The sequence below is a fragment of the Lynx rufus genome, unplaced genomic scaffold (assembly GCF_022079265.1).
Source record: "Lynx rufus isolate CCGP_SWC_20201006 ecotype Redwood Valley unplaced genomic scaffold, mLynRuf1.p SCAF_6, whole genome shotgun sequence".
In the NCBI taxonomy this organism is placed as follows: Eukaryota; Metazoa; Chordata; class Mammalia; order Carnivora; family Felidae; genus Lynx; species Lynx rufus.
This window is the reverse complement of record NW_025814878.1, coordinates 10,977,990-11,004,144: the sequence shown is the minus strand read 5'-3', so window position 1 is coordinate 11,004,144 and position 26,155 is coordinate 10,977,990. Positions and strand designations below refer to the sequence as shown.

General features: G+C 40.7%; 1 protein-coding gene across 2 annotated transcripts in view; it reads left to right on the top strand.

The window, feature by feature from the left end:
• Nucleotides 1-1,742: 1,742 nt before the first annotated feature.
• Nucleotides 1,743-26,155, top strand: part of PCMT1 (protein-L-isoaspartate (D-aspartate) O-methyltransferase) — a 52,819-nt gene continuing 28,406 nt past the window's right edge. For both annotated transcript variants that reach the window (XM_047101922.1, XM_047101923.1), the window contains exons 1-3: nucleotides 1,743-1,986; nucleotides 23,366-23,470; nucleotides 24,682-24,713. In XM_047101922.1, the coding sequence (XP_046957878.1) occupies nucleotides 1,758-1,986; nucleotides 23,366-23,470; nucleotides 24,682-24,713 (366 nt within the window). In that variant the 5' untranslated portion in view covers nucleotides 1,743-1,757. The remainder of the gene's footprint in view (nucleotides 1,987-23,365; nucleotides 23,471-24,681; nucleotides 24,714-26,155) is intronic.

Here is a 26,155-nt window from a genome sequence, read left to right as displayed (position 1 = left end):
ATTACATCCATAACTGTGGTAGTTGTTTCTTAAAAAGGGGCCACGATATCTTGTTTTTGATATTGGTCATCCTATTTCACAGCCACAGCTTATGGAAGCAGCGCGTGTAGATGCAATCTGTCTAGGTCAGCTTTAGAGAGAGTTATCAAGCTCTTGTTGAGAGTAGACTGGTTTTGTTCTTTTTTAACATTTATTTATTTTTGAGACAGAGAGAGAGAGAGAGAGTGAGCATGAACAGGGGAGGGTCAGAGAAAGAGGGAGACACAGAATCTGAAACAGGCTCCAGGCTCTGAGCTGTCAGCACAGAGCCCGACGCGGGGCTCGAACCCATGGACCGCGAGATCATGACCTGAGACGAAGTGGGACGCTTAACCGACGGAGCCACCCAGGCGCCCCTGGTTTTGTTCTTTTAAGTAGAAAAACATTAGGAAACTTCAGAGAGATGACATAGAAAATTATTAAAGTCCCAAACTGACAATTTTATTTCTAATATTAAAGAACACTAAGATACCTCCTTAGCACAGTAGGCACTGCGTCCGACTCAAAAAGAACACCTTTCTGAGTGTGGTTTCATTTATGGTCACAGAGTCCCAGAAAACAGGTAATGTACAAGTATATTTAGGAGGAGGAGTAGGCTGAGTGTTACATTTAACAAAATCTGGTGAGAATTGGAATTTGAAAATTGCTGCTCATGCAGTAGCGTAGAGGTCTTGACATCACTTCGTTTCCTTTCTTAAACGTTTATCGGACTAAATGATGACTGGATTCTGTCAGTCTCAGTTCTGATTAGGAGTCAGCAAGTTGGATGTGATAGGCAATGTTCCCTGTCAGCTTCTCACTCATTGTCTTACAGGGCTGATAGCGATAAAGCTGGTGTCCAGTCTAACGTTGGAATCTGTGGGGATTAATCAGCTGAAAATGCACTTGTGTTGGGAGAATAACACATTCTCCATAAGATACTGTGGTATTTTTAACCGATTGCATTGTTTTCAGGAGCAAAGCACTCCCTACGCTCCACCCACCCCAGTCTTGGTGTTCCTCCCACTCAGATTTTGTGGTTTAGAATTGAGAACAAACCAGGGTCCCAAAGTCTCTGCTAAACGAACACTGATGTACTTGTCACAAAGCCAGAGGCTCGAGTACTCGGTTGAGAGAGGGCCTTCGCCCTCTGGTTCTACTAAGATTATTCAGGCTCCACGATACGGAGTTCGGGTTCTAACCGACCTAAATATTACACAACTGGGTTGGGTGAGACAGGACCAAGGAAGCCCACCGTCTAACAATCTGGACAGCTATAGGAGCAGACCCGCCGCTCGCAACAGCTGACTCAGCTGCGACTACGGAGCTACCGGCAGCGGCGTAACTAGATCGTAACCAGATCGTAACCAGATCGAGCAGACGCGGCGGCACGAATCAGTCTCGCCGTCGTGCCGCGGCGCTGAGTGACCAGGACCGTAGCCAGGCACGCGACCAACCGCTTCGGGGCCCACCCCGCCTAACCGCAAGGCGAACTCAGCAAATTGCCTGTGCGCTGGCCGAGGCCTCAGGAAGGGGGCACGCAGCAGCAGCTGCAGCTGCAGCGGCGGCGGCGGCGGCGGCGGCGGCGGTGCTGACTCAGCCTGGGCTCCCAGCCCGTCCGCAGCAGCCGCAGCAGCCACCGGCACAGGCGGCGGGGCACGAGGCCACCCTTGCCTCCGGCCCCACCCCGCCGCACCCGAGGCCGCGCGGCGTCACAGAGCGCATGCGTGCCGCGGGGGATGCCGGGAGCGCGCAGTGGCGGCACCGGCGGCGACAGCAGTCAGAGCGGAGGCTACAGCGGGGACGCGAGCGGGGCGGTGACCGTGTGGGAGGTGGTCTCACTCTTGGGGAAACTGCTGGGCACCGTCGCCGCGTTGAAGGTGGTTCTGTACCTGCTCCGGGTGTGCTTAGCGATGGCCTGGAAATCCGGCGGCGCCAGCCACTCGGAGCTAATCCACAATCTCCGCAGTAAGTGCCACCCCCGCCCGATGTGGGGCAACTGGGCCAGGCTAGGCCTGGACTGGGTCCCCCCGGGCCGTCCGGAACGCTCTGTTTGTCCTCCCCCCGCCCCCCCCCCCCATCTCCAGCCCGGTACCGGCTGGAGGGTTCGGCGCAGGGTTGCACCAGCAGCCTCGAACGGCATGCGCTGGCGATCGCCTCCCTCAGGACCTGTCACTCATCGGCGACGTGGACGCGAAGGGAAAAGAAAGCCACGGGCTGCTCTTGGTGGGGCAGGAGCAGGCGTCTCCCCGCGGGCCTGGGGGAGGGGTCGCGGCACAGGTGGTGGGGCTGTCACTCGAGTCAGCCGCCTGTTCGTCCGGGTCTGGAGGGCGAGGGGCGTGCCCTTGGGGTGGGGAGATGTTGGCGGGGCCTGGAGGCAGGGCTGCATCTGAGGGGACCCCACCCTCGACCCCCGCATCTTCTCGCCTTCCTCCTCCTCAATAATCGACCTCGCTGCGAGCATTCTCTCCCACACTGACTCCCCCGCCCTCCGTTTTTTCCTCTGGAGGGAGATGCCACCCTCTGATACAGGCAAGGGGAGGGAGGGAAAGATGAGAGTATTGTCATTGCGGATGCTGGGAGAAATTTCTGGGGCGGCTGTCCAGTGGATATCTTCGTGGGGGGGGGGGGGGCGGAGGAAGAAATAATCAGAGGATGCTGTTCCTGACAGACTTGTATTTCAGGAGCTATTAGAGGTCCTGGTCCAGCGAAGGATTGTATGTGTGGAATGTTCTGACTTTGTTTTTCAAGGCTACCAAGGCTTTGTAAAAGCTTTGTGTGGAAATTTTTTCATGTCATTCTCTTTAGTTATTGTATGCCTTCCTCTTATGATGATTTTAGGGTGGGATGTGAGTGCTGTGTCACTTTCTTTTTTTAAATCGAAATACAGTGTCGCTGTCTGGTTGGAAGACCAGAAGGACCGCAGTCCATAATACTCACTGCGATCAGAATTTATAGCACCATTTGCCACCAACTTTGCAAATAATCGTATCCTGCCACGTGGTATTTTTGTCTTATGTTATTTAGCTTTTTTAATGTTTGTCATGTTTCCTAATTCGATTTGTAACTTCCTTGAGGGCTGGGACTTTTTTTTTTTTTTTTTTAATATCTTCGAATTCTCTCAACTCAATACCCTTTCCTTTTTTCGTAAATGCAATTAAATATACCTTATATGCTTGGATCTGTGCTTGGAATACCAAGATGAGTGACAAAAATAAATATTCTTGTCTGGCACATGGTTACTATTAGTCATTTGACTTTTTGTTTTTTACAGTATTTTAACATTTTGAAATTATATCCTTTGTATTTAGCAACGAAGAATGTTTAGATTTCCCAATTCTGTCAAGCATCGCCAGCGTTCACTTTATGGAAGGATATTTTATTGGAGTGGACATTATATGCTGAGGCAGTATTTTGAAGTGTGATTTAGGTTCCTATGGATTACACATAAGCTCAATACGTTGCAAGTTTTTAGATAAAATTTCTTGAAATGGGGTAGTGCCTGCCGTTGCAGTGCACACACCCAAAACATTCTATGCACAAATTATGATTAAATAATGTTCCACTGGTAGGTTGGCACAATAGACACTCAGCTGTGGCAGAAATTGGTAATCAGGCTCTTAAAGTCTCTCCTTTTTGGGCCATATGTGTGGGAAGTCAAGCCTACCTCTTTCCCCAGTGGTTTTATAATCATTTTATTGTATTCTCTTATTCCTAGCTGAAATTTCTAAGGATATTTTTCTATCAGAAAATTTAATAATAAATATTTAAGGAGCACCTGGATGGCTCAGTCAGTTAAGTACTGGACTCTTGGTTTCTGCCCAGGTCATCATTTCACAGTTCATGGGACTGAGCCCTGCCTCAGGCTCTGTGCTGACAGCGCAGAAGAATCCCCAGGGATTCTCACTCTCCCTCTCTCCCTCTCCCTCTCCCTCTCCCTCTCCCTCTCCCTCTCCCTCTCCCTCTCCCTGCCCTACCCTGACTCGTGCTCTCTCTCTCTCTCTCTCTCTCAGAAATAAAGAAACATTTAAAAAATATTTAACATACATGGATGTTGATATTGCAGATATTTAGTCTTCTATCTATGATTCATAAGAGGAAGTTTGAGTACTCAAATTGTTTTTCCTCCCGTAACACTTGTGCAATGTCAGTTTCAACTACTTGCAGAGTTCTAGCTAATAGGTTTCATTTTTATTTAAATGTTCATTTATTTACTTTGAGAGAGAGAGTGCACGGGGGAGGGGCAGAGAGAAGGAGAGAGAATGCCAAGTAGGCTCCATGTTGTCAGGACAGAGCCTGGCTTGGGGTTCAGTCTCACAACTGTAAGACATGTAAGACATGAGCTGAAATCGAGAATAGGACACTTAATCTACTGAGCCACCGAGATACCTGGTTTCATTTTTATTTGTTAGTTTATTATAAAAGTAATATTTTCTTATGTGAGAATTTCAATTAGCACAAAATTTGAAAACTTTCTTTTCTGGGTTATTACACTGTTTATTCTAATAACTTAAAGGCTTCTACTTGAATCTTTAGAAAAAGATTAAAGTGTGGTTATGTTGTTGAATCACTATATTATATACTTGAAAGTAATATAACGCTATTTGTTAACTATACTGGAATTAAAATTAAAAACTTAAAGAAAAGTATTATTATATTGATGTTGAAGTGAAAAAGGATCTTCAAATTGGAAGAGGAAGCAAATTACAGTTATGTATCTTTTTAAAGCAATGAAGTTCACGATTGCTTTAGGTTTTTTTTTTAATGTTTGTTTATTTTGAGAGAGAGAGAGTGAGAGTGTAGAAAGAGAGAGGGAGAGAGAAATTCTAAGTAGGCTCTGCCCTGTGAGCTCAGAGCCTGACTCAGGGCTCAATCTCGTGAACTGTGAGATCATGACCTGAGCAGAAATCAAGAGTCGGATGTTCAAACGACTGAGCCACCCAGGTGCCCCATGATTGTTTTAGTTTTAATATTATTACAGTTTATCGGGGTGCCTGGATGACTTCAATCGGTTGAGCGTCTGACTTCGGCTCAGGTCATGATGTCACAGTTTGTGAATTCAAGATGGGCATGGGGCTTGCTGCTCTCAGTGCAGAGCCTGCTTCAGATCTTCTGTCTCTCTTTCTCTGTCCCTCCCCCTGCTTGTATTCTCTCTCTCAAAAATATATAAAACATTTAAAAAAATTTCAGTATTATTATAGTTTATTAAAAATATTTACTTAGTTTTCCTTTTATAAGATGTCGTACTATAACTATGATTGTGTATGATTTCATAGTTGATACATCATTTATAGAATATTGTAGAATGTAATGGTATATTTTATATTTCATAGCTTATGTTATGATGAAAATCACTATTTTTTTTAAGATTTTATTTTTGGGGTGCCTGGGTAGCTCAGTTGCTTAAGCATCCAACTCTTGATTTTGGCTCAGGTCATGATCTCAGAGTTTGTGGGATTGAGCCCCATGTTGGACTCTGTGCCGACAGTGAGGAGCCTGCTTGGGATTCCCCTTCTCTCTCTCTCTCTCTCTCTCTCTCTCTCTCTGCCCCTCCCCACTCATGCACACATTCTCTCTCAAAATAAACATTAAAACAAACAAGATTTTTTTTTGAGTAATCTCTACACCTAACGTGGGGCTTTGAACTCACAACCCCCAAGATCAAGAATCGCATGCTCCACCGACTGAGCCAGGCAGGCACCCAGACAACCACTCCTGAGTAACTTAGAATGGTTAAAACTTGAGCATGCTTCAGAATCTCCTAGATCACTTGGAGAGCTTGTTGAAACACAGATTGCTGTGGTCCAAGAATTTTTCTTTTTCTTTTTTTTTTTTTTTTATTCTTTTTAGGCTGGCTCCATATCCAGTGTGGGGTTCAGACTCACAACTCTGAGATCAAGAGTCACATGCTCCACCAACTGAGCTAGCCAAGCACCCCCAATAATTGGTATTTTTAACGAGTTCCTAAGTAATGCTGCTACTGGTCTGAGACCACACTTTAAGAATCACTGACACAGAGGGGCGCCTGGGTGGCTCAGTTGGTTGAGTGTCTGACTTTGGCTCAGGTCATGATCTCTCATGGTTCGGGAGTTCAAGCCCCACATCAGGCTTTGCAATCATGTTGGGGGGAGCCTGCTTCAGGTTCTCTGTCTCCCTCTCTCTTTGTCTCTCCTCTGCTACCTTGCACTCACTCTCTATCTCAAAATTAAATAAACATTAAAAAAAACTTATAATTAAAAAAAATCACTGACAAAGAATTGGAAATTATGAGGTTAAACACTGCCAATGTTTCAGCTGAATCAGTTTTACACTTTAGAATAAAGTTTTAGAAAAGAAGTCTATAGCAATCCTGCCCAAAGAGCTGTCTGTAATGTCTGTATCTGTGCAATTTAATATGGTAGTCATCAGCCACATGTGGCATTCAGCATTTGAAATGTGGTTAACACAGCTGAGGAACTAAATTTTTGTGTTATTTAACTTAAATAGCCCACATGTGGCTAGTGGCGGCCGTGTTAGTGCTGGTTTATGGAAATAAAGAATATAGCTATTTTATAATTATGGGCTAATAATGTGCTCTTGAAACAAATTAAAATAACTGTGAGCCTGCTTAATCCAGAAAATGTGACAATTTAAGTAATGTTTATATTAGAATTTATTTTCTACTTTTATTGGGAACATTTCAAGTCATGGCCACTTAAAACAATGTGTTTTGTTTTGTTTTGACCTATTTTTATTTGTTAAAAAATTTCAATCCACTGCCCTAATATATCAGTTATTTTTACTTTGCATCTTTGTGTCATTTCTCATATACTATACCACATAGAATTTGTCATTCAGCCAACCGATATTTAACTCTCTTCTGTATGCCAAACTCTAGGGATGTAGCACTCAACAAATATTGTCTCTTGTAGATTACTTGTAATGGGAGCAGACAAGTGAAATAGCTGGTATGTCACATTATAAATGACAGAGTAGGGAAGGAGGCTGAGGAGTGTGGGGTGCTAGATTTGCAGTCGTAGGGGAGAAGGCCTCACCAAGGTGTCATTTGAACAAAGAGTTGGTGGAGGGGAAGAAATTCTAGCTAGGTAGATAGAGCTGCGGGACAGGCATTCCAGGCAGAGAAAATTGCATGTGGTAGATTTGGATTAGGGGTGTGGGAGAAAGACTGAATCAAGGATATGATAGCAAGGTTTTGGGCCTGAGCAGCTGGAATGATCTGCCATTTTCTGAGTTGGAAATAATAAGCGAGTGAGCAGCAGGGACTTTGAAGTGGTGGGGAGGAGGCATGCAAGGAGGTGGGGGAGAGCAGGAGTTTAGTTTGGGGGATGTTGTGTTTGAGATGCTTATAACACATTTCAGTGGAGACTTTGAGTAGGCATTTGAATAAAAATTATGATGATTTGTGGTTTTTGTATCCTTATTTATTTCTGCAAACAAATTGGAATTATTTTTTGTATTTAGAGTGTCAGTTCTTAGGACTAGTAGCATAACTAGTGGGAAAGAGAATATTCCAATAATTTTATCATGTGTGTTCATGGGCCAAATATAACCAGCTAATAAAATCCTCAGGGATTATTTTCAGAAATTGGGGCCTCGTTTAGAATCCAGAACATACCTCCTTATTTGACTTGTTTCAGGTCAGTTTTATGGGTACATACTAAGAAGTAAACTTACAGTACATTGAATCAGATTTAATTTATACGATGAGGGGGCCTTTAATATGGTGTCTACTTAAATTTAAATCATTTAAAATTAAATGAAATTAAAAATTCAGTTTCTTAGTCACACTAACCATATTTCAAGAACTCAGTAGCCACATGAGACTTTAGAAGGAAGGAAGGAAGGAAGGAAGGAAGGAAGGAAGGAAGGAAAGAAAGAAAGAAAGAAAGAAAGAAAGAAAGAAAGAAAGAAAGAAAGAAAAGAAAGAAGAAAGAAGAGGTGCCTGGGTGGCTTAGTTGGTTGAGCATCTGCCTCTTGATTTGGCTCAAGTCATGATCCCAGGGTCGTGGGATCAAGCCCTGTGTCGGGCTCTACACTGAGTGTGGAGCCTGCTTGAGATTCTGTCTCTCCCTCTGCCACCTCCCCAACTTGTGTGCATGCTCTCACTCTCTCTCACTCTCTCTCTCTCTCTTAAATAAATATCCACATGAGGTTACAAGCTGCCTGTTAGTGCAGACAGAACATTTCCATCATTGTAAGTTCTGTTGGGCAGCACTAGATCTGGATGTATTGTCTATTACATTCTATTTAATGTGGTCTTGGGTCCATTGTGCTGTTCCACATATTTTTATTAGTATTACGTTTAGCTTTGACCCTCATGCTTTAAGAGTAGCAGTTAAAAAACAAGATATTCAGACAACGGTGATCAAGATGATGAGAGTGTCGGCATTTTATATGGTGATTCGATGGGATTGAGGTTGTTTGATTTAGCAATGAGAAAGCTTAAGAGAGCAATCGTGTTTAAATATTTGAGGAAATGTCATGTAGTAGAGGGTCAAACCAGGACAACTGGGAGGCAGATTTTGGCTCATTATAAGGAAGTATTCACAATGCTATCCCAACAATTGAAGAGTTGGCTTTGAAAAATAATGTTTTTTGTCACTGGATATGTTGAAGCAAAGAATGACCGTTTTCTGTAAGGGATGTTGTAGAAGAGACATGTCATCAGCTTTGACTGTGTGCTAGACTTCCACGGACCCTTCCAAATCCAGCATTCTGTAATTGTATTTATTTATTTATTTCTAATTTTTTTTTTAAGGTTTATTCATTTTTCAGAGACAGAGCGTGAGCGGGGGAAGGGGCAGAGAGAGAGGGAGACACAGAATCCGAAACAGGCTCCAGGCTCTGAGCTGTCAGCACAGAGCCCGACGCAGGGCCCAAACCCATGGATGACGAGATCATGACCTTAGCTGAAGTTGGACGCTCAACTGACTGAGCCACCCAGGCGCCCCTGTAATTTTATTTTTTAATGTTTATTTATTTTGGGGGGAGAGGGAGAGAGAGAGCAAGAAAGAGAGAATACACAGGGGAGGGGCAGAGAGAGAGGGAGAGAGAATCCCAAACAGACTCCATGTTGTCAGTGCAGAGCCCTAAGAGGGTTTTGATCTCACAAACCATGAAATCATGACCTGAGCTGAGATCAAGAGTCAGACGCTTAACCAACTGAGCCATCCAGGTGCCCCAAGATTCTGTAATTTTAAACATGTCATCGATTTCATAAAATCAACTGTGGGGTTTGTGTATGTGTGTGTTAGGAGAGAGCCACAGAAGTTAACATTTGGTTACCTGTATTTTAGAGTTGTGTATAACATTTTAGTTTGTCAAATGTGAGGAGTCCAGGGAACATGCTGCTTTAAGAAATAGTGTCAAAACTGGGTCGCCTGGATGGCTCAGTCTGTTGAGCACCCAACTCTTGATTTTGGCTCAGGTCTTGATCTCATGGTTGTGAGATTGAGCCCCGCATTGGGCTCTGTGCTGACAGCGCAGTCTGCTTGGGATTCTCTCTCTCCCTCTATCTCTGTTTCGCACCCTCTCTCTCTCACTCTCCAAATAAACTTTAAGAAAAGAAAAAGAAATAGTGTCAAGACAAATAGTTAGCTTTATATATCTACTAGGAGTGATAGTTCAAGGAAAGATGTGGGTATTTATTAATTTTTTTTAAGATGTGGGTTTTTAAAAATTTTTTAATGTTTATTTGTTTTTGAGAGAGAGGGAGAGGGTGAGCGAGTGGAGGAAGGGCAAAGAGAGAGGGGGACAGAGTTTCCAAAGTGGGCTCTGCACTGATAACAATGAACCTGATATGGGGCTTGAACTCAAAACCACGAGATCATAACCTAAGCTGAAGTCAAACACTCAACCAACTGAGCCACCCAGGCACCCCAAGATGATTTTTTCTTTATTAATTATCTGACAGAGTGCTACATTAGTTTCAACTGTACAACATAGTGATTCGACAACTCTAGCGAGAAAGATGTATTTAGAAAAAAAATTTTTTTAACGTTCATTTACTTTTGAGAGAGAGAGAGTGCAAGCAGGGGAGAGGCAGAGAGAGGAGACACAGAATCCAAAGTAGTCTTCAGGCTCTGAGCTGCCAACAAAGAGCCTGACTCCAGGCTTGAACCCATTAACCGTGAGGTCATTGTCTGAGCCAAACTTGGACACTTAACTGACTGAGCTACCCAGGCACACCAAGAAAGATGTATTTTGAAATAATCTCTGGTACTTAGATGATATGCTTTATTGTAACTTGACGTCACATGAAATTCTTCTTTAATTATAGTGTGAATTTAAAACTAATCTCTTTCAGGGGCACCTGGGTGGCTCAGTCGGTTGCGCATCTGACTCTTGATTTCAGCTCAGGTCATGATCCCAGGGACATGAGATTCAGCCCAATGTCGGGCTCCATGTTGAGCATGGAGCCTGCTTAAGATTCTCCCTCTTCCTCTGCCCCGCTTCTTCTCTTGCATTCTCTCTCTCTAAAAATAAAATAAAATAAAACAATAAAATAGAATAAAATACAAAATAAAATAAAAACAGAAACTAATATCTTTCAGACTTTCTATACCCAGAGTGTCTCAAGCTCTGCTTATCTCATATCATGTCTAATTCTCAGTAGGAAACAGGTGCACCCGGGTGGCTCAGTCGGTTAAGTGTGTGACTTTGGCTCAGGTCATGATCTCACACTTTGTGAGTTCGAGCTCTGCATCGGGGCATTCTTCCTGGTGTGTTCAGTGCTTCATATCAACACAGACTCTCTTCTTTTTCATTTCTACCAGGATTGCTTCCATTCTTCTATTCTCCCAGGTCACGAATCTTGAAGTAGTCATTGATTCTTTTAGACCGTTACCACATTAACTGAACAGTTCTTCCAGATGCCTTTCTTGGTTTGCTTCCACTGTAGTTTCATTGATACTTTCCCAATCTAGGTCCTTAGTTCACGCTTGGAGTGATAGACCTCCAAGTGTCTGATAGGTTGTCACACTTTCCCTTTCCCTTCCCTCAGCTCTGTTCTACACATTATACTGATTTTCCTAATATACCGATTTCTGTTAAGTTGCTTGCCTTCCCAGGCTCCTGTTGCTTGATGTATTAAACACCTTTTGCTTAGCTTTGCGGCCTCTTTAGGGCCTTATACAACTAACTATTCCCATGCTCCAACTCCAGTTCTGTTCTTCAGGCTGATTTCATTTTCCTCTTCATATACTGTGTGCCTGAGGGTACCTGTTCAGCTGCTATAACAAAGACCAAAATAACAATGGCTTAACATAATCAAAGTTTCTCTATCCTGTAACAACTAAGTAATTCAGAGCTAATATGGTGGTTCCATAGTGTAGAGCACAAGGATCTCTCTTGTGCTTCCTAAAGTCTTTCCCTCATCTGAAAGATTGAAGATAGTTTATTTACCTCCATCATTTCCATATTCCAGCCAGTGGGGTGAAGATTGAGGAAAGAGAAAAACCCCCATTCCTTTTTAAGGGGATGATCTGGAAGTTGCATACATAATTTCTGGTATGTTCCATTGACAAGAGCTTAATTGTAAGATTATAGGTAACTATAGAGAAGCTAGGTAATGCATTCCGTTAAAATTCTACCACTGTGAAGGAAAAGGACTCTCTCACTACATCTTAGATCTTGCTAATTGGAGAGTATATTTATGTATGTGTGTGTATTGTGTGTATATATATATATATATATATATATATGTATGTATATAAATACAAACCATCTGTGATAAAGGGTTGGGAGAATTAAGATTAATTTTTAGTCAAGTAATATGTACATGGTTAAAAGATAAAATTATACAGAAGGGCTTTTAGTGAAAAAAAACGATTGCTTGGCCCTATTCCTCCCCACCCCTAGACTCATTGCTTAGACGGAACCACTTGTGTTGTTTTGTTTTTAGTGGGCTCCACGAACAGTGTAAAGCCCAACGCAGGGCTTGAACTCATGACCCAGAGATCAAGCCCTGAGCTGAGTTCAAGAGTGGGATGCTTAACTGAGTGAGCCATTCAGGCACCCTGGGAACCACTTTTAACTATGTTTTTTTGGTTCTTCTGTTAGTTACCTTCATGTCTTTAAATCATGTGGTTAAACTGTCATTTCTTATTTATCAATTTTGGACATTATCTGTTGACCTCCTGCCAAGTTGGATGAGTATTTACACCTATTCCTCCCCCATCATAATTTTTGCTTCCTTTTTTGTGGTTACCTTTGTAACTTTAAGTAATATACTTTAACCTCAATTTCTTGTTCAATAATTCATAAACTAACACTACCTCTGGTAACTTTGTAAGAAAGAATACCAGGGAGCTCTTCCTCTCATTTTACAACTTATTAGTGGGTCTTTTACATTGTCAAAATTGATAGTTTGCATTTTGTTCTGAGCAGTAAATAAATTTTCTGTACATTGTTGTTTTTTTAATGTTTTCAATTTATTTATTTTTGAGAGAGAGAGTGAGTGGGGGAGAGGCAGAGAGAGAGGGAGACAGAGGATCCGAAACAGGCTCTGCACTGACAGCAGTGAGCCCAACGTGGGGCTTGAGCTCACAAACTGCAAGATCATGACCTGAGCCAAAGTCAGACACTCAACCGACTGAGCCACTCAGGTACTCCTGTATTTTGTTGATTTTTAAGTGTTGAAAATCAGTAGTCACCAGTGATGATAACTCATGGCTGAGTTATGTAGTCTGCTGTGCGTTTATTCGCTGCCTTCTGTTTCAGTATCACAGATCCCTCCTACTATTGTAGAGGAATAGTCAGATATTTTTCCTTGTTTTGTATTACATCAATTGCTTTAAATCCTGTCACATTTTAGTTTTCTTTCATATCTTTTTTTTTTTTTTTCCCGGAACTTATTTCCCTCTGCACCCTTCTCCACCCCTGAAGTTAAGAAGAGAAACAGAGGGGCGCATGGGTATCTCAGTCAGTTAAGCATCTGACCCTTGATTTCAGCTCAGGTCATGATCTCACAGTTCCTGAGCTCAAGCCCCATGTTGGGCTCTGTGCTGACCACGTGGGCCTGCTTGGAATTCTGTCTCCCTCTCTGCCTGACCCTCTCCTGCTTGCTCTCTCTCTCTCTCTCAAAAATAAATAAATAAACATTAAAAAAAAAGATGTTTTTAAGAAAAAAAAAAAGAGAAACAGATACCTTCTCAACATGGCTCTAATCTCTTTAAGTTTTTTTATTACTTGGTTTATGGCTTGGATTCTACTACATTCTCCGTTTTGAACCTTCTTATTTGGATCAATTGCGTATTTGGACCAACACTAGCCATTATTATAATTATTTAATTAAGGTTCTTGGTCCCTAGGGTGCAGGAAGATTGGGTATGGGTGGTTATAGAGCTGTTCACTATTTCAGCAAGCCTGATGGTAATTACACATTTACTCATAATTGGGCTATCCACGAAAAGTGAAACATTAAATTATTTTACTGTTTGCTAAAAACAGTTCAGGGTGCTGGCAGTTATACATGTCAGATTACCAAAAATGGTAAAATGACTTAATAACTTAGTAAATGTAGCTTGGTTTAGGCATCTTTCAAAATATGGAATTTGGGGCAAAAATAAAAAGAATATTGTGAAAATTTTGGAAACTACCCAATAATGGCATAATAAGGATTGATACTGAGACTTGATGTGTTCATCTTTTTAATAAATAGTGACATGCTTTTAAAAACCATTTAGAGGGGTACCTGGGTGGCTCAGTTGGTTAAGCGTCCAACTCTCAGTTTCAGCCCAGGTCATGATCTCCAGGTTCATGGGCTTGGGGCCCCACGTCAGGCTCTGTGCTGATGGTGTGGAGCCTGCTTGGGATTCACTCTCCCTCTCTCTCTGTCCTTCCCCTTCTCATACTGACTCTGTCTCTCTCAAATAAATAAACTTAAAAAAATTAAAAAAAAATAAGAAACCATTTAGAGGGGCACCTGGGTGGCTTAGCTGGTTAAGCATCTGACTCTCCATTTCGGCTTAGGCCATGGTCTCACAGTTCTTGAGATCAAGCCCTGCATTGGGTTCTGCACTGACAGAGTGGAGCCTGCTTGGTATTCTATCTCTGCCTCTGTCTCCATCTTTCTCTCTCTCTGTTTCAAAAATAAATACATAAACATTTTAACAACAACAACAAAGACCATTTAGAGTTTTTAGTAAATTCCATATGCCTACATAGAGTAAGAAAGTAGCCAAAGAAACTCATGTGAGTTTGATAGAAGTGTATTACCTAGCTTAAGGGAAGTAGTCTGTTCACTTTGGTTTTTAGAATGTGCCTGGAACAATATGTTTGATTTTAGATATCACACTTTTAAGTATCCATCCAAAGAATGAATAAGTGAATATGATGATGGTTTTAAAAACTGATGAATATTGGAGACATTGAATGAAGCTGCTAAATCTGAGAAAGATAAGGCTTGTATCTTAAAGATATGATAAGTGGTCATATGTCTTCAGATGAATGAAAAATGTTGGCTGGATAGAAAATTCAGTATTTCTTTTGTGGCTTAAGAGAGCAGTACTAAGGGTTCCTGTAAGTAAGTTATAAAGAGGGAGATTTCATATTAATACAGGGAAATATAATAGAGTGATTTGAATGTGGAAATCTTCAAATAGTAATCATGATGCCAATTTATGAAGAAGTTAGACTTTAGGGATCCTAAGACCCCATGTAACCTTGAGAGTCTGTGAATCGTCTCTCTAGAATTTGAATTGAGTTCAAGACAAAAGAACCACTCAGTTATTTTGGGGGGCGCCTGGGTGGCTCAGTCAGTTAAGTGTCTGACTCTTGATTTCAGCTCATGTCATGATCTCATGGTCATGGGATCGAGCCCCACATCAGGCTCTGCGCTGAGCATGGAGCCTGCTTTGGGTTCTCTCTCTCCCTCTCCCTGTCCCTCTTTCTCTGCCTCTCTCGCTCTCTCAAAATAAATAAATAACATTAAAAAAAAAGAATCATTTTGGGAAATGAATTAGAAGTCATTAAGCTATTTGAATATGTTAGTGGAAGTCAAGTGGTTAGTAGGAATGTAACATCTCAATTTGAATGGCCCTACATCTGATTTGCTCTGAGGTCTTAGACAACTTAGTCTCTAAACTCAATTTTATCATCTGTAAAATGGAGTAATAATAGTGCTTACTTTTTAAAAAAATATTTATTTATTTTTGAGAGAGAGAGAGAGAGAGAGACAGAGCACAAGCAGGGGAGGGGCAGAGAGAGAGGGAGACACAGAATCCAAAGCAGGCTCCAGGCTCCGAGCTGTCAGTACAGAGTCTGATGCAGGGCTTGAACTCACTAGCTGTAAGACCATGACCTGAGCCAAAGTCAGACACTCAACTTACTGAGCCACCCAGGCACCCCAATAGTGCTTACTTTATAAGATTGTTAGAGATGGCATAAGACTATTTGTAGTTCACAAGTTCATACCTTAACAGGGGTAGTGTATATAATATGGGTAGGATTTTGTCTGGCACAGGGTTATGTTTAGTAAATAATAAGTCTTATTGTGATTTAAAATTGTTTTGAAAATGCTTTCACTGTTTTATTTATTTCACTATTTTATTTTAATAAATTTCACAGGTAGCTTGCTTAAAGTTATTTGTGTAGAAATAATATTTCCCATGGGGGTTAATTTACTCAAAATTTATAATACTTTATTTTATTTAAAAATGTTTTTAATGTTTTATTTATATTTGAGAGAGTGAGAGAGACAGGGTGCAAGGGAGGGGGAGGAGCAGAGAGAGAGGGAGACACAGAATCTGAAGCAGGCTCCAGGCTCTGAGCTGTCAGCACAGAGCCCGACTAGGGATTGAACCCTCAAGCCATGAGATCATGACCCAAGCCAAAGTCGGACTTAATCAACTGAGCCACCCAGGCACCCATATCCAAAATTTATTATATTTTAAAATGAAAAGACCAAATAAGTTTGTCTTTGCCAGTCTAGGACTATTTGCAATGTTTTTCTTTTTTTTTTTTTTTTAATTTTTTTACATTTATTTATTTTTGAGAGACAGAGAGAGACAGAGCACAAGTGGGGTAGGGGCAGAGAGAGAATGAAACACAGAATCCGAACCAGGCTCCAGGCTCTGAGCTGTCAGAACAGAGCCCGACGTGGGGCTCAAACTCACAAACTGTGAGATCATGACCTGAGTCAAAGTCAGATGCTTAACTGACTGAGCCACCTGGGCACCCCTTTACAATGTTTTTCTATTTCATGTGCTTTGTTTGCTAATTTTTAAGTATATTCTTTTGTTATTTGGAAGGTTTGTGTTTATACCTTTTGCAGTGTCTTTAAACTACCTTTTCTATTTGCTATCTGGTCAGTCAGTATTAAATGGTATCCTTTGATTCCCCCTATTACCTACATAACAGTCAATGATCTAATTCTACTTTACCCCTTTTTTCTCCTCTCATTGTTTACAGATGCATTTTTTTTTTTACTTTGTCAGAACCATATGACATTTATGTATTATTCCACCCATGTCTCTACCCCTGTTTTAGTCTTTGCTTTACAGTTGGTTATGTGTCCTTTGATGAGGTATCCCTGGTTATCTCTTGGTTAGACGAAGCATATCCTCTGGAAGATATCTCAGAAGGGCTTGTCTGACATTCCCAGAATTCTGGCACATTCAAAACATCTTTTCTTTAAACTTGATATTTGAAGGACAATTTGGGTATAAAATCTTTGGTTTACACTTAAAAAAACATCTTTATTGAGGTATAAATCAACTAATTTTAAGATTACAATCTGACGGGCACCTGGCTTGCCCTGTGGGTGGAGCATGCAACACTTGATCTCGAGGTTGTGAGTTTGAGCCCCATGTTGGGCATGGAGCATACTTAAATAAAATCCTAAAAAAAAAAATACAGTTTGAAAAGTTTGACAAATATAATTGTGTAACCAACACCCTAATGATGTAGAATAGGGATTAGCAAACCACAGCTCAGAAGCCCAATCTGGTCTGGTGTCTGTTTTTAGAAATAAAGACTTATATTACTTAACACAGCCATTCCCTGTATTTGGTATTGTTTGTGTTGTTCCCACACTACATTGACAGAGCTGAGTTGTTGCAGCAGAGACTATTCGGCCTGCAGAGCCTCAAATATTTACTATTTTGACCTTTATGTAAATTTGCTGATCTACAATCTAGAACATTTCTTTTACCCACAGAGTTTCTCATGTTGCCTAGCAATCAATCTCCTTTACCCCTAACCTCTAGCACTCACAGATCAGCCTTGTGCCACCATGATTTTGACTTTTCTAGAATTTGATATAAATTGTCATATAGTGTACAATCTATACAGTATACTGTATACTGTACAGTCATACAGTATATATGGCTTCTTTCACTGACATTAATGCTTTTGAACTTTATGTTGTTGAATGTATCAGTAGTTTGCTGTTCTTGTTGTTTTGTGGGTTTAAAAAATTTTTTTTTACATAAACTCTACCCACTATGTGGGGCTTGAACTCTCAAACTCATGACCCAGAGTCGCATGCTGTATGGACTGAGCCAGCCAGGTACCCAGTAATTTGCTTTTTTAAATTGTTGATTTGTACTTTCTTTTCTTGAATTTCTTGAAAATGTTGCTTTATTCCTTTTTTGCTCTGAATTTTGCTCTTAGGAAATCTGACGGTTGCCCAATTTTTTTTTTTTTATCCTTATTACATAACTTGATTTTTTTGCCTTGAGGCTCTGAGGGTTTTTTTTCCTTGCCTTTAAACTCTGATAGTTTGCAACAACCTCTTTGACCTCAGCCACAGGAATTTCTTACTTGACATATCTCCAAAGGCAAGGGAATTAAAAGTAAAAATGAATTATTGGGACCTCATCAAGATAAAAAGCTTCTGCACTGCAAAGGAAACAATCAACAAAACTAAAAGGCAACCAATGGAATGGGAAGAGATATTTCCAAATGACATATCGGATAAAGGGCTAGTACCCAAAATCTATAAATAACTCACCAAACTCCACACCTGAAAAACAAATAATCCAGTGAAGAAATGGGCAGAAGACATGAATAGATACTTTTCCAAAGAAGACATCCAGATTACCAACAGACACATGAAACGATGCTCACCGTCACTCATCATCAGGGAAATACAAATCAAAGCCACACTGAGATACCACCTCACACCAGTCAGAGTGGCTAAAATGAGCAAATCAGGAGACTATAGATGCTGGTGAGGATGTGGAGAAGCAGGACCCTCTTGCACCGTTGGTGGGAATGCAAACTGGTGCAGCCGCCCTGGGAAACAGTGTGGAGGTTCCTCAAAAAATTAAAAATAGAATTACCCTATGACCCAGCAATAGCATTGCTAGGAATTTACCCAAGGGATATAGGAGTGCTGATGCATAGAGGCACATGTACCCCAATGTTTATAGCAGTGCTTTCAACAATAACCAAATTATGGAAAGAGCCTAAATGTCCATCAGCTGATGAATGGGTAAAGAAGATGTGGTTTATATATACAATGGGATACTACTTGGCAATGAGAAAGAATGAAATCTGGCCATTTGCAACAACGTGGATGGAACTGGGGGGTATTATGCTAAGTGAAATGAGTCAGAGAAAGACAGATACCATATATTTTCACTCATATGTGAATCTTGAGAAATGTAACAGAAGACCACGGGGGGAAAGGGGAAGTGGGGGAGAAGTTACAGACAGAGAGGGAGGGAGGCAAACCATAAGAGACTCTTAAATACAGAGAACAAACTGAAGGTTGATGAGGAGTGGGGGAGAAGGGAAAGTGGGTGGTGGGCATTGAGGGAGGCACCTGTTGGGATGAGCACTGGGTGTTGTATGGAAGCCAATTTGACAACAAATTACGTATGTATAAAAAAGAAAGAGGGGCGCCTGGGTGGCTCAGTTGGTTGAGCGTCCAACTTCGGCTCAGGTCATGATCTCGCGGTTTGTGGGTTCGAGCCCTGCATCGGGCTCTGCTGATGGCTTAGAGCCTGGAGCCTGCTTCGGATTCTGTGTCTCCTTCCTCTCTCAGCCCCTCCCCAACTTGTGCTCTGTCTCTCAAAAATAAATAATTGTAAAAAAAAAAAAAAAGAAAGAAAAAGCTACACCAAAGTAAGTAAGTAAGTAAGTTAAGTAAGTAAGTAAATAAATAAATAAATAGACATTTAAAAAATTCTTCAAATAAAGTCTGATAGTTTTATTAGTAAATGTCATGAAATTGGCCTGGTAATATTTTTACTTACTTTCTGCTAGGTTTTCTTTGAATGTAGTTTTAAAATTATTGTTTCTGTTTAATCAGCCGGAATGTTTTTATTTGTATTTTGTTTTCTTTTTACAGTATCTTTGGATGGAGTTGAGTTTTTTCGTTTTCCTATTTTTAAACATTTTGTGGACACAATTCAACAGCGCCTCTTTTCAGTATTGTGACTTGCAGTTTCTTTTTTTTTAAATTTTTTTAATGTTTACTTTTGAGAGACAGACAGAGTGAGTGAGAGCAGGGGAAGGGCAGAGAGTGAGGGAGACACAGAATTTGAAGCAGGCTCCAGGATCTGGGCTGTCAGCACAGAGCTGGACATGGGGCTCGAACCCACGAACTATAAGATCATGACCTGAGCCGAAGTCGGACACTTCACCAACTGAGCCACCCAGGTGCCTCTGACTTGCAGTTTCTTTAATGGACGATGATGTGTTGGGAGTAGTGTTGGGAAAAGGGGAGGAGTCAGCACATCTTGTTGCTCTTTTGTTTCTGTAATATCCTTAATTATCTTTTCCCTTTTTGCTGCACTAAGAGGCACCATCCTTTCCCTTTTTATTTGATTCTCCCCCAGAAGTAGAACTTCTCATGGTTGCCACCTCTAGTCCCATTTAATTTTTTTTAACGTTTATTTATTTTTGAGACAGAGAGAGACAGAGCATGAACGGGGGAGGAGCAGAGAGAGAGGGAGACACAGAATCGGAACCAGGCTCCAGGCTCTGGGCCATCAGCCCAGAGCCCGACGCGGGGCTCGAACTCATGGACCGTGAGATCGTGACCTGAGCTGAAGTCGGACGCTTAACCGACTGAGCCACCCAGGCGCCCCTTAAATAGAACCATACAGTATCTGGTGTTTTGCTACTGGTTTCTTTCACTTAGCACAGTGTTTTCAAGGTTCGTATTATGTGGTAGCAGGAGTCAGTACTTTTATGGTTTAATAATACTTTATTGTATGGATATACCACATTTTGTGTACTCATTCATTGGTGGACATATGGGTTATTACCACATTGGGCTATTATGAATAATGCTCCTATGCACATTTGTGTACAAGTTTCCATGTGAACATATATTTTCATTTCTCTTGGGTATACATATAGGAATAGAATTGCTGGGTCCTGTGGTAACTCTTACCTTTAACCATTTGGGGAACTGCCATTTTCTGAGGTGGCAGCACCGTTTTACATTTCCACCTGCCGTGCATAAGTCCTTGCCAGTATTTATCATCTGCCTTTTTGATTGTAGCCATTGTAGGGGCTATGAAGTGGTGTCTCATTGTGGTTTTAATTTGCATGTCCCTGAGCAGCATCTTTTCATGTACCTATTGGCCACTTGTATACCTTTGGAGAAATGTCTATTCAGATTCTTTGCACATTTTGTCTCTTTACATTGAATTGTAAGAGTTCTTTATATATTCTAAATATAAGTCCCTTCCCAGATACATGATTTGCAAATATTTTCTCCCATTCTATGAGTTATTTTTCACTTTCTTTTTTTTTTTTTTTTTTTTATTTATTTTGGGACAGAGAGAGACAGAGCATGAACGGGGGAGGGGCAGAGAGAGAGGGAGACACAGAATCGGAACCAGGCTCCAGGCTCTGAGCCATCAGCCCAGAGCCTGACACGGGGCTCGAACTCACGGACCGCGAGATCGTGACCTGGCTGAAGTCGGACGCTTAACCGACTGCGCCACCCAGGCGCCCCTTTCACTTTCTTGATAGCATCCTTAAGGCACAGAAACTTTTAATTTTGATGAAATCCAATTTCTATTGTTTTCTCTTGTTGCTTGTGCTTTTGGTATTCTATCTGTGAATCCATTGCCAAATCCAAGGTCATGAAGATTTACCTCAATATTATCTTCTATGAGTTTTATGGTATTAGCTCATATATTTAGGTCTTTGATCCATTTTGAGTTAATTTTTATATATGATATGAAGTAAAGTTTGAGTTTCATTCTTTTACATGTGGTTATCCAGTTGTCCCAGCACTGTTTGTTGAAAATGACTGATCTTTCATCATTGAATGGTCTTGGCATCTTTGTCATCTCACCGTCTTTTAAGTTCCTTTCTTATAGCCAGTGCTGTGAAGATCCAAGTCCCAGCCTATGTTCCGTATTTTAGTACTTAGTGCTGTTACTCCTTTTGAGGGGAATGATTTTGTGTGTGCTTCATCTGTATCCCCTGCTTCTCCTTTTTCTCTTGGAGTCTTTTAACCTCATCCCATCCCTACCCTGGTTTTCTGTACCCACAGGCTTACAGCAATGGGAGGAACTTTGTTGGAATTTAGTGTTTATTTTATAGGTAATTCGAAGTCTGAATATTCTCTGCCTTCTAGTAATATGAAGGCATGGGTCATGTGTGGTTTTATATATGCCCCTTCATGATCTTAGGTTGAGGATTTTTTGAGTGACTATGTGAAGAGATTCAGGTTCTGGTAACTGCCATTACCCTCTAGAACCTGGACACTCCACAGTTAATGAATAAATTAAATAAGTTTGCATAAATATTTGAAACTTCTCATGATGCTTTTACTGAAGTCTTATTTTTTTTAAGTTTATTTATATAAGTAATCTCCACACCCAGCGTGGGGCTTGAACTCACAACCCTGAGATCAAGAGTCACATGTTTTTCCTTTTTTTTAAAGTTTATTCATTTATTTTGAGAGAGAGAAAGAGTGAGAGTGTGCACACACACACACACGCTTTCAGGGGAGGGGCAGAAAGAGGAAGAGAGAGAATCCCAAGCAGGGGTTGCACTATCAGCGTGGAGCGTGATGTGGGGCTCGATCTCACAAACTGTGAGATCATGACCTGAGCCGAAATCAAGAGTCAGAGGCTCAACCGACTGAGCCACCCAGGTGCCCCAAGTCACATCCTCTCTCAACTGAGCCAGCCAGGCACCCCACTAAAGTCTCATTTTTCAAAGAAAATTTTTAAATGTTTGTTTATTTTTGAGACAGAGAGAGACAGAGCACGAGCAAGGGAGGGGCAGCGAGAGAGGGAGACACAAAATCTGAAGCAGGCTCCAGGCTCTGAGCTGTCAGCACAGAGCCCAAAACGCAGGACTTGAACTCATGAACCATGAGGTCCTGACCTGAGCTGAAGTTGGAAGCTTAACCGACTGTGCCACCCAGGTGCCACTAAAGTCTCATTTTAAAATAGTCATTCATAACGTAGCCAAATTCAGCAAAGCATATTTTGGTTAAAAAATTTTATTTCTTGAATGTTAAAGTCAAGTTCATACATTTAATCTTACAGTTTTTAGATCTGTGAGGACAGGAATATGCTATCTTGTTTATTTGTATAATCCTAAGCATATACCATTTTGTCTGGTATGTATTAGTCAATAAACTTATTGAGTGAGTTAATAAGGGCTTTACTGAATAACAACATGGTACCATGAAGGTTATTCAAAGTTAACGTATTATATTTAATCTCAAAGAATGAGTAGTTGGGGGACCCATATATAATCATTACTCACCCTGCTTTCCTTCTTGAAAAATTTCTTTTCGCTTGGGCTTTGTAACAGTTTATCTACTTGATTTTCATCCACCCTTGTGACTGCTCTTTGTCATAATCTCTGAAGGTTCTGCTTCCTTTGCACATCTCTTCAGTGTTCGCTTTTTTCTTCCTGTGTATTCTTTCCTGGCCACTTATTTCACTTCCATTGCTTTAGTTACCATCTGTATAACTAGAAATCTTTATCACCGCCCTAGATCTCTTTCCTGAACTCCAGATCCACGTGTTCCGTGGACTGCTGCGTATCTCCACCTGTATGCTCTTTAGCCATTAACTGAATAAGTAAGTTACCCTTTTCTCCTTAACTCTGCTCCTTCTGTAGGATTTCTCAAGTCAGTGTATGACATCAGCATTTCAGCCATTATCCCCGTTCTTCCTTCAAAGCTAGTTAGTTAAGTATACATTACCTATTAAATATAACTCAAATCCTACTTTTCTTCATCCTAACTGTCCTCACTGAGGACCAGGTTGTGTTTACCTGGGTCATTGCAACAACTGCCATTCTTGCTCTCTTCCAATCCAGTCTCTACAGTGCAACCAGAGTAATTATTCTAAAATATAGCTAATCATCTCATCATCTCACTCCCAGCTTAAAATGTTTGCCTCATTCGTTTCAGAAAATGGAATCATCAAAACAGATAAAGTGTTTGAAGTAATGCTGGCCACAGACCGCTCCCACTATGCAAAATGTAACCCTTATATGGATTCTCCACAATCAATAGGTGAGCTTCTGGATTTCTGAAATTGTCACATTTTTACTCATTAACTGTATAATTTTTGTTAAGTAAAACTAGTTTGAGACACAGATATTATTACCTTGCTAATTTGAATTTTATGCCTCAGGAAGTTTCATAATCCCAAACATAACCATTTCAATAAGATGATGTTATGTATATGAAGTATGTTTTCTGTCTTCTCAAACTGTATATAATATATATAAACAATATTTTAAACATTCTTCATAAAACATACTTTTAATGAAAATTTAAGTTTAAGCTGAGTGCTCTTTAGGGCCTCAATGTTGACTGAGGTGGTTTTTCACATTAGTATCAGTTTTTTAAATCAATATTAAAGGAAGTAAGTGTAATAAAGTAGTTATTGATTTCTCTGCTTCACTTGCCCTGAATCTTTTGGTTTGTGCTTGATTTCAGAAAGGTCTTTATTTAACTCCTTCTCCTGAAGCAGTTTTTGCTGAACTGCTGAGCCTTGGCAGTGGGCGCCTTTGAGGCTTAGAAGTGCCTCGGGATCCTGTCGGCCAGCCGCCATACTTTCTTCTTTCAAAGCACTATAACAGTCAGCAGAGAAGATCCTGGGGAGCTTCTGAACCCCGAAGGCACCTGCTACCACCGCTCAGTGAAAATTGCTTCAGATGCAGAAGCAGGTAAATAAGTTTTGAGAAAGCAGCACCAGAAGAAAAAACTTGAAAGCTAAACACTACGAAAAGATTGTGAATTACCATCAGGTGTTAGTATATAGAGCAATTGAAGTAGGTGTTAGTCTCTTAATCTACTTGGAGTGCCAGTTAGTTCAATAAATTGTCAGAAGTATGAAGCCACTTAATTTTGCAAAGATTTTGCATACCTATTGTATATGGAAGTTTGTTTTCTTTTCATAAATCTGGAGAGGAAAACAAGCCATAAAGTTACCAACTCAACTTACTTTTTCAGCTAACTATATGGGAGAAGAAATGTTCAGAAATAGTGGGAGTGTTGTACTAGAAGAGCACATCAGCCTTTGGCATGATTGTATTTTCTATTTTAACTGCTGCTTGACACTACTCTAAAATGCAAAATAAAAGTTTTATTTTCTTGAGATCGTAAAAACAAAAAATATTTTATGACAAAGAATTTGTGGATGTGAGGAAAGGAGTTACATGGAGTATCTGGTATGTTTTTGCATCGAATGTGTCAGTAGTTCTCTTCTTCTTTTGCAGGTTTCCAAGCAACAATCAGTGCTCCACATATGGTAAGTTAACTTTGGTCATTCGGGCACAAATGGATCACAGTTTTCCACTAAGATGGGTTTTTTTCAGTAAAAAAGGTTTAAGGAAAGTTAAATTTTATCATCTATGAGTTATGTCGGTTGGTAATGAGCCTCTTTTATTAATCCATGATCTATAGAAGGAAGCCTTCTTGGTAGAAACTGTCATTAAAGTTTTTGTTGGTTGTCATTGGTATCTAATCATGTAAAAATTGGATATAAAAGGTTATTTAGTGATGAGTGAATTAGGGAGAGAGTATTTTAAATGATATAATGGACATATCATAAAATCTCAAGTTGAATATTATTTGAAATATTTTATTTGGAAAATCCATTAGGGGTTGGTCAAGCATAGCAGCTATGAAAATTTGTAACTTTGAGAAAGACCTATCTTAAGTTATCTAGCACTTTCAATCTGTTGGGAATTTTCTTGGGTTTTAAATGTCAGTTATTTGAATGAGTCCTCTATTGGTTTTTGGAGAGAAAAACAATAGCTTTTCTGATTCTCTGAAAGTATTTGGGGTTGCAGAAACTCTTATTTAAATGTAAAGACCTCTTTGTACCAAAATAAAGTCATATATATGATGAATTGGTAATTATACTAGAAGAAAATATAGGAAAATTATTACTTATAAGCATTAAATACAAATGACTTTTTAAAACATTACAAGGGGCACCTGGGTGGCTCGATTGTGTCCAACTTTGGCTGAGGGCATGATCTCATGGTTCATGGGTTCGACCCCCGTGTTGGGCTCTGTGCTGACAGCTTAGAGCCTGGAGCCTGCTTCAGATTCTGTCTCCCTTTCTCTGCCCCTTCCCTACTCATGCTCTGTCTCTCTCTCCCTCCCTGTCTCAAAAATAAATAAACATTAAAAAATAAAAATAATTGCAACTATGTGGATGGAACCAGAGGGTATTATGCTAAGTGAAATTAGTCAGAGAAAGACAAATACCATATGACTTCACTCGTATGAGGACTTTAAGACACATAACAGATGAATTCAAGGGAAGGGAAGCAAAAATAATAGAAAAACAGGGAGGGGGACAAAACATAAGAGACTCTTAAATATGGAGAACAAACAGAGGGTTGCTGGAGGGGTTGTGGGAGGGGGAATGGGCTAAATGGGTAAGGGGCATTAAGGAATCTACTCCTGAAATCATTGTTGCACTATATGCTAACTAACTTGGATATAAATTAAAAAATAATAATAATAAAGTAAAACAAAAATAAAGCATGACAAAAGACAAAGAGGCCTGATATATTTTGCAACATAAAAAATTGGGATTTCTAGGGTGCCTGGGTGGTTCAGTCGGCTAAGCATCCAACTTCGGCTCGGGTCACAATCTTGCAGTCTGAGTTCGAGCCCCGTGTTGGGCTCTGTGCTGACAGCTCAGAGCCTGGAACCTGCTTCGGATTCTGTCTGTCT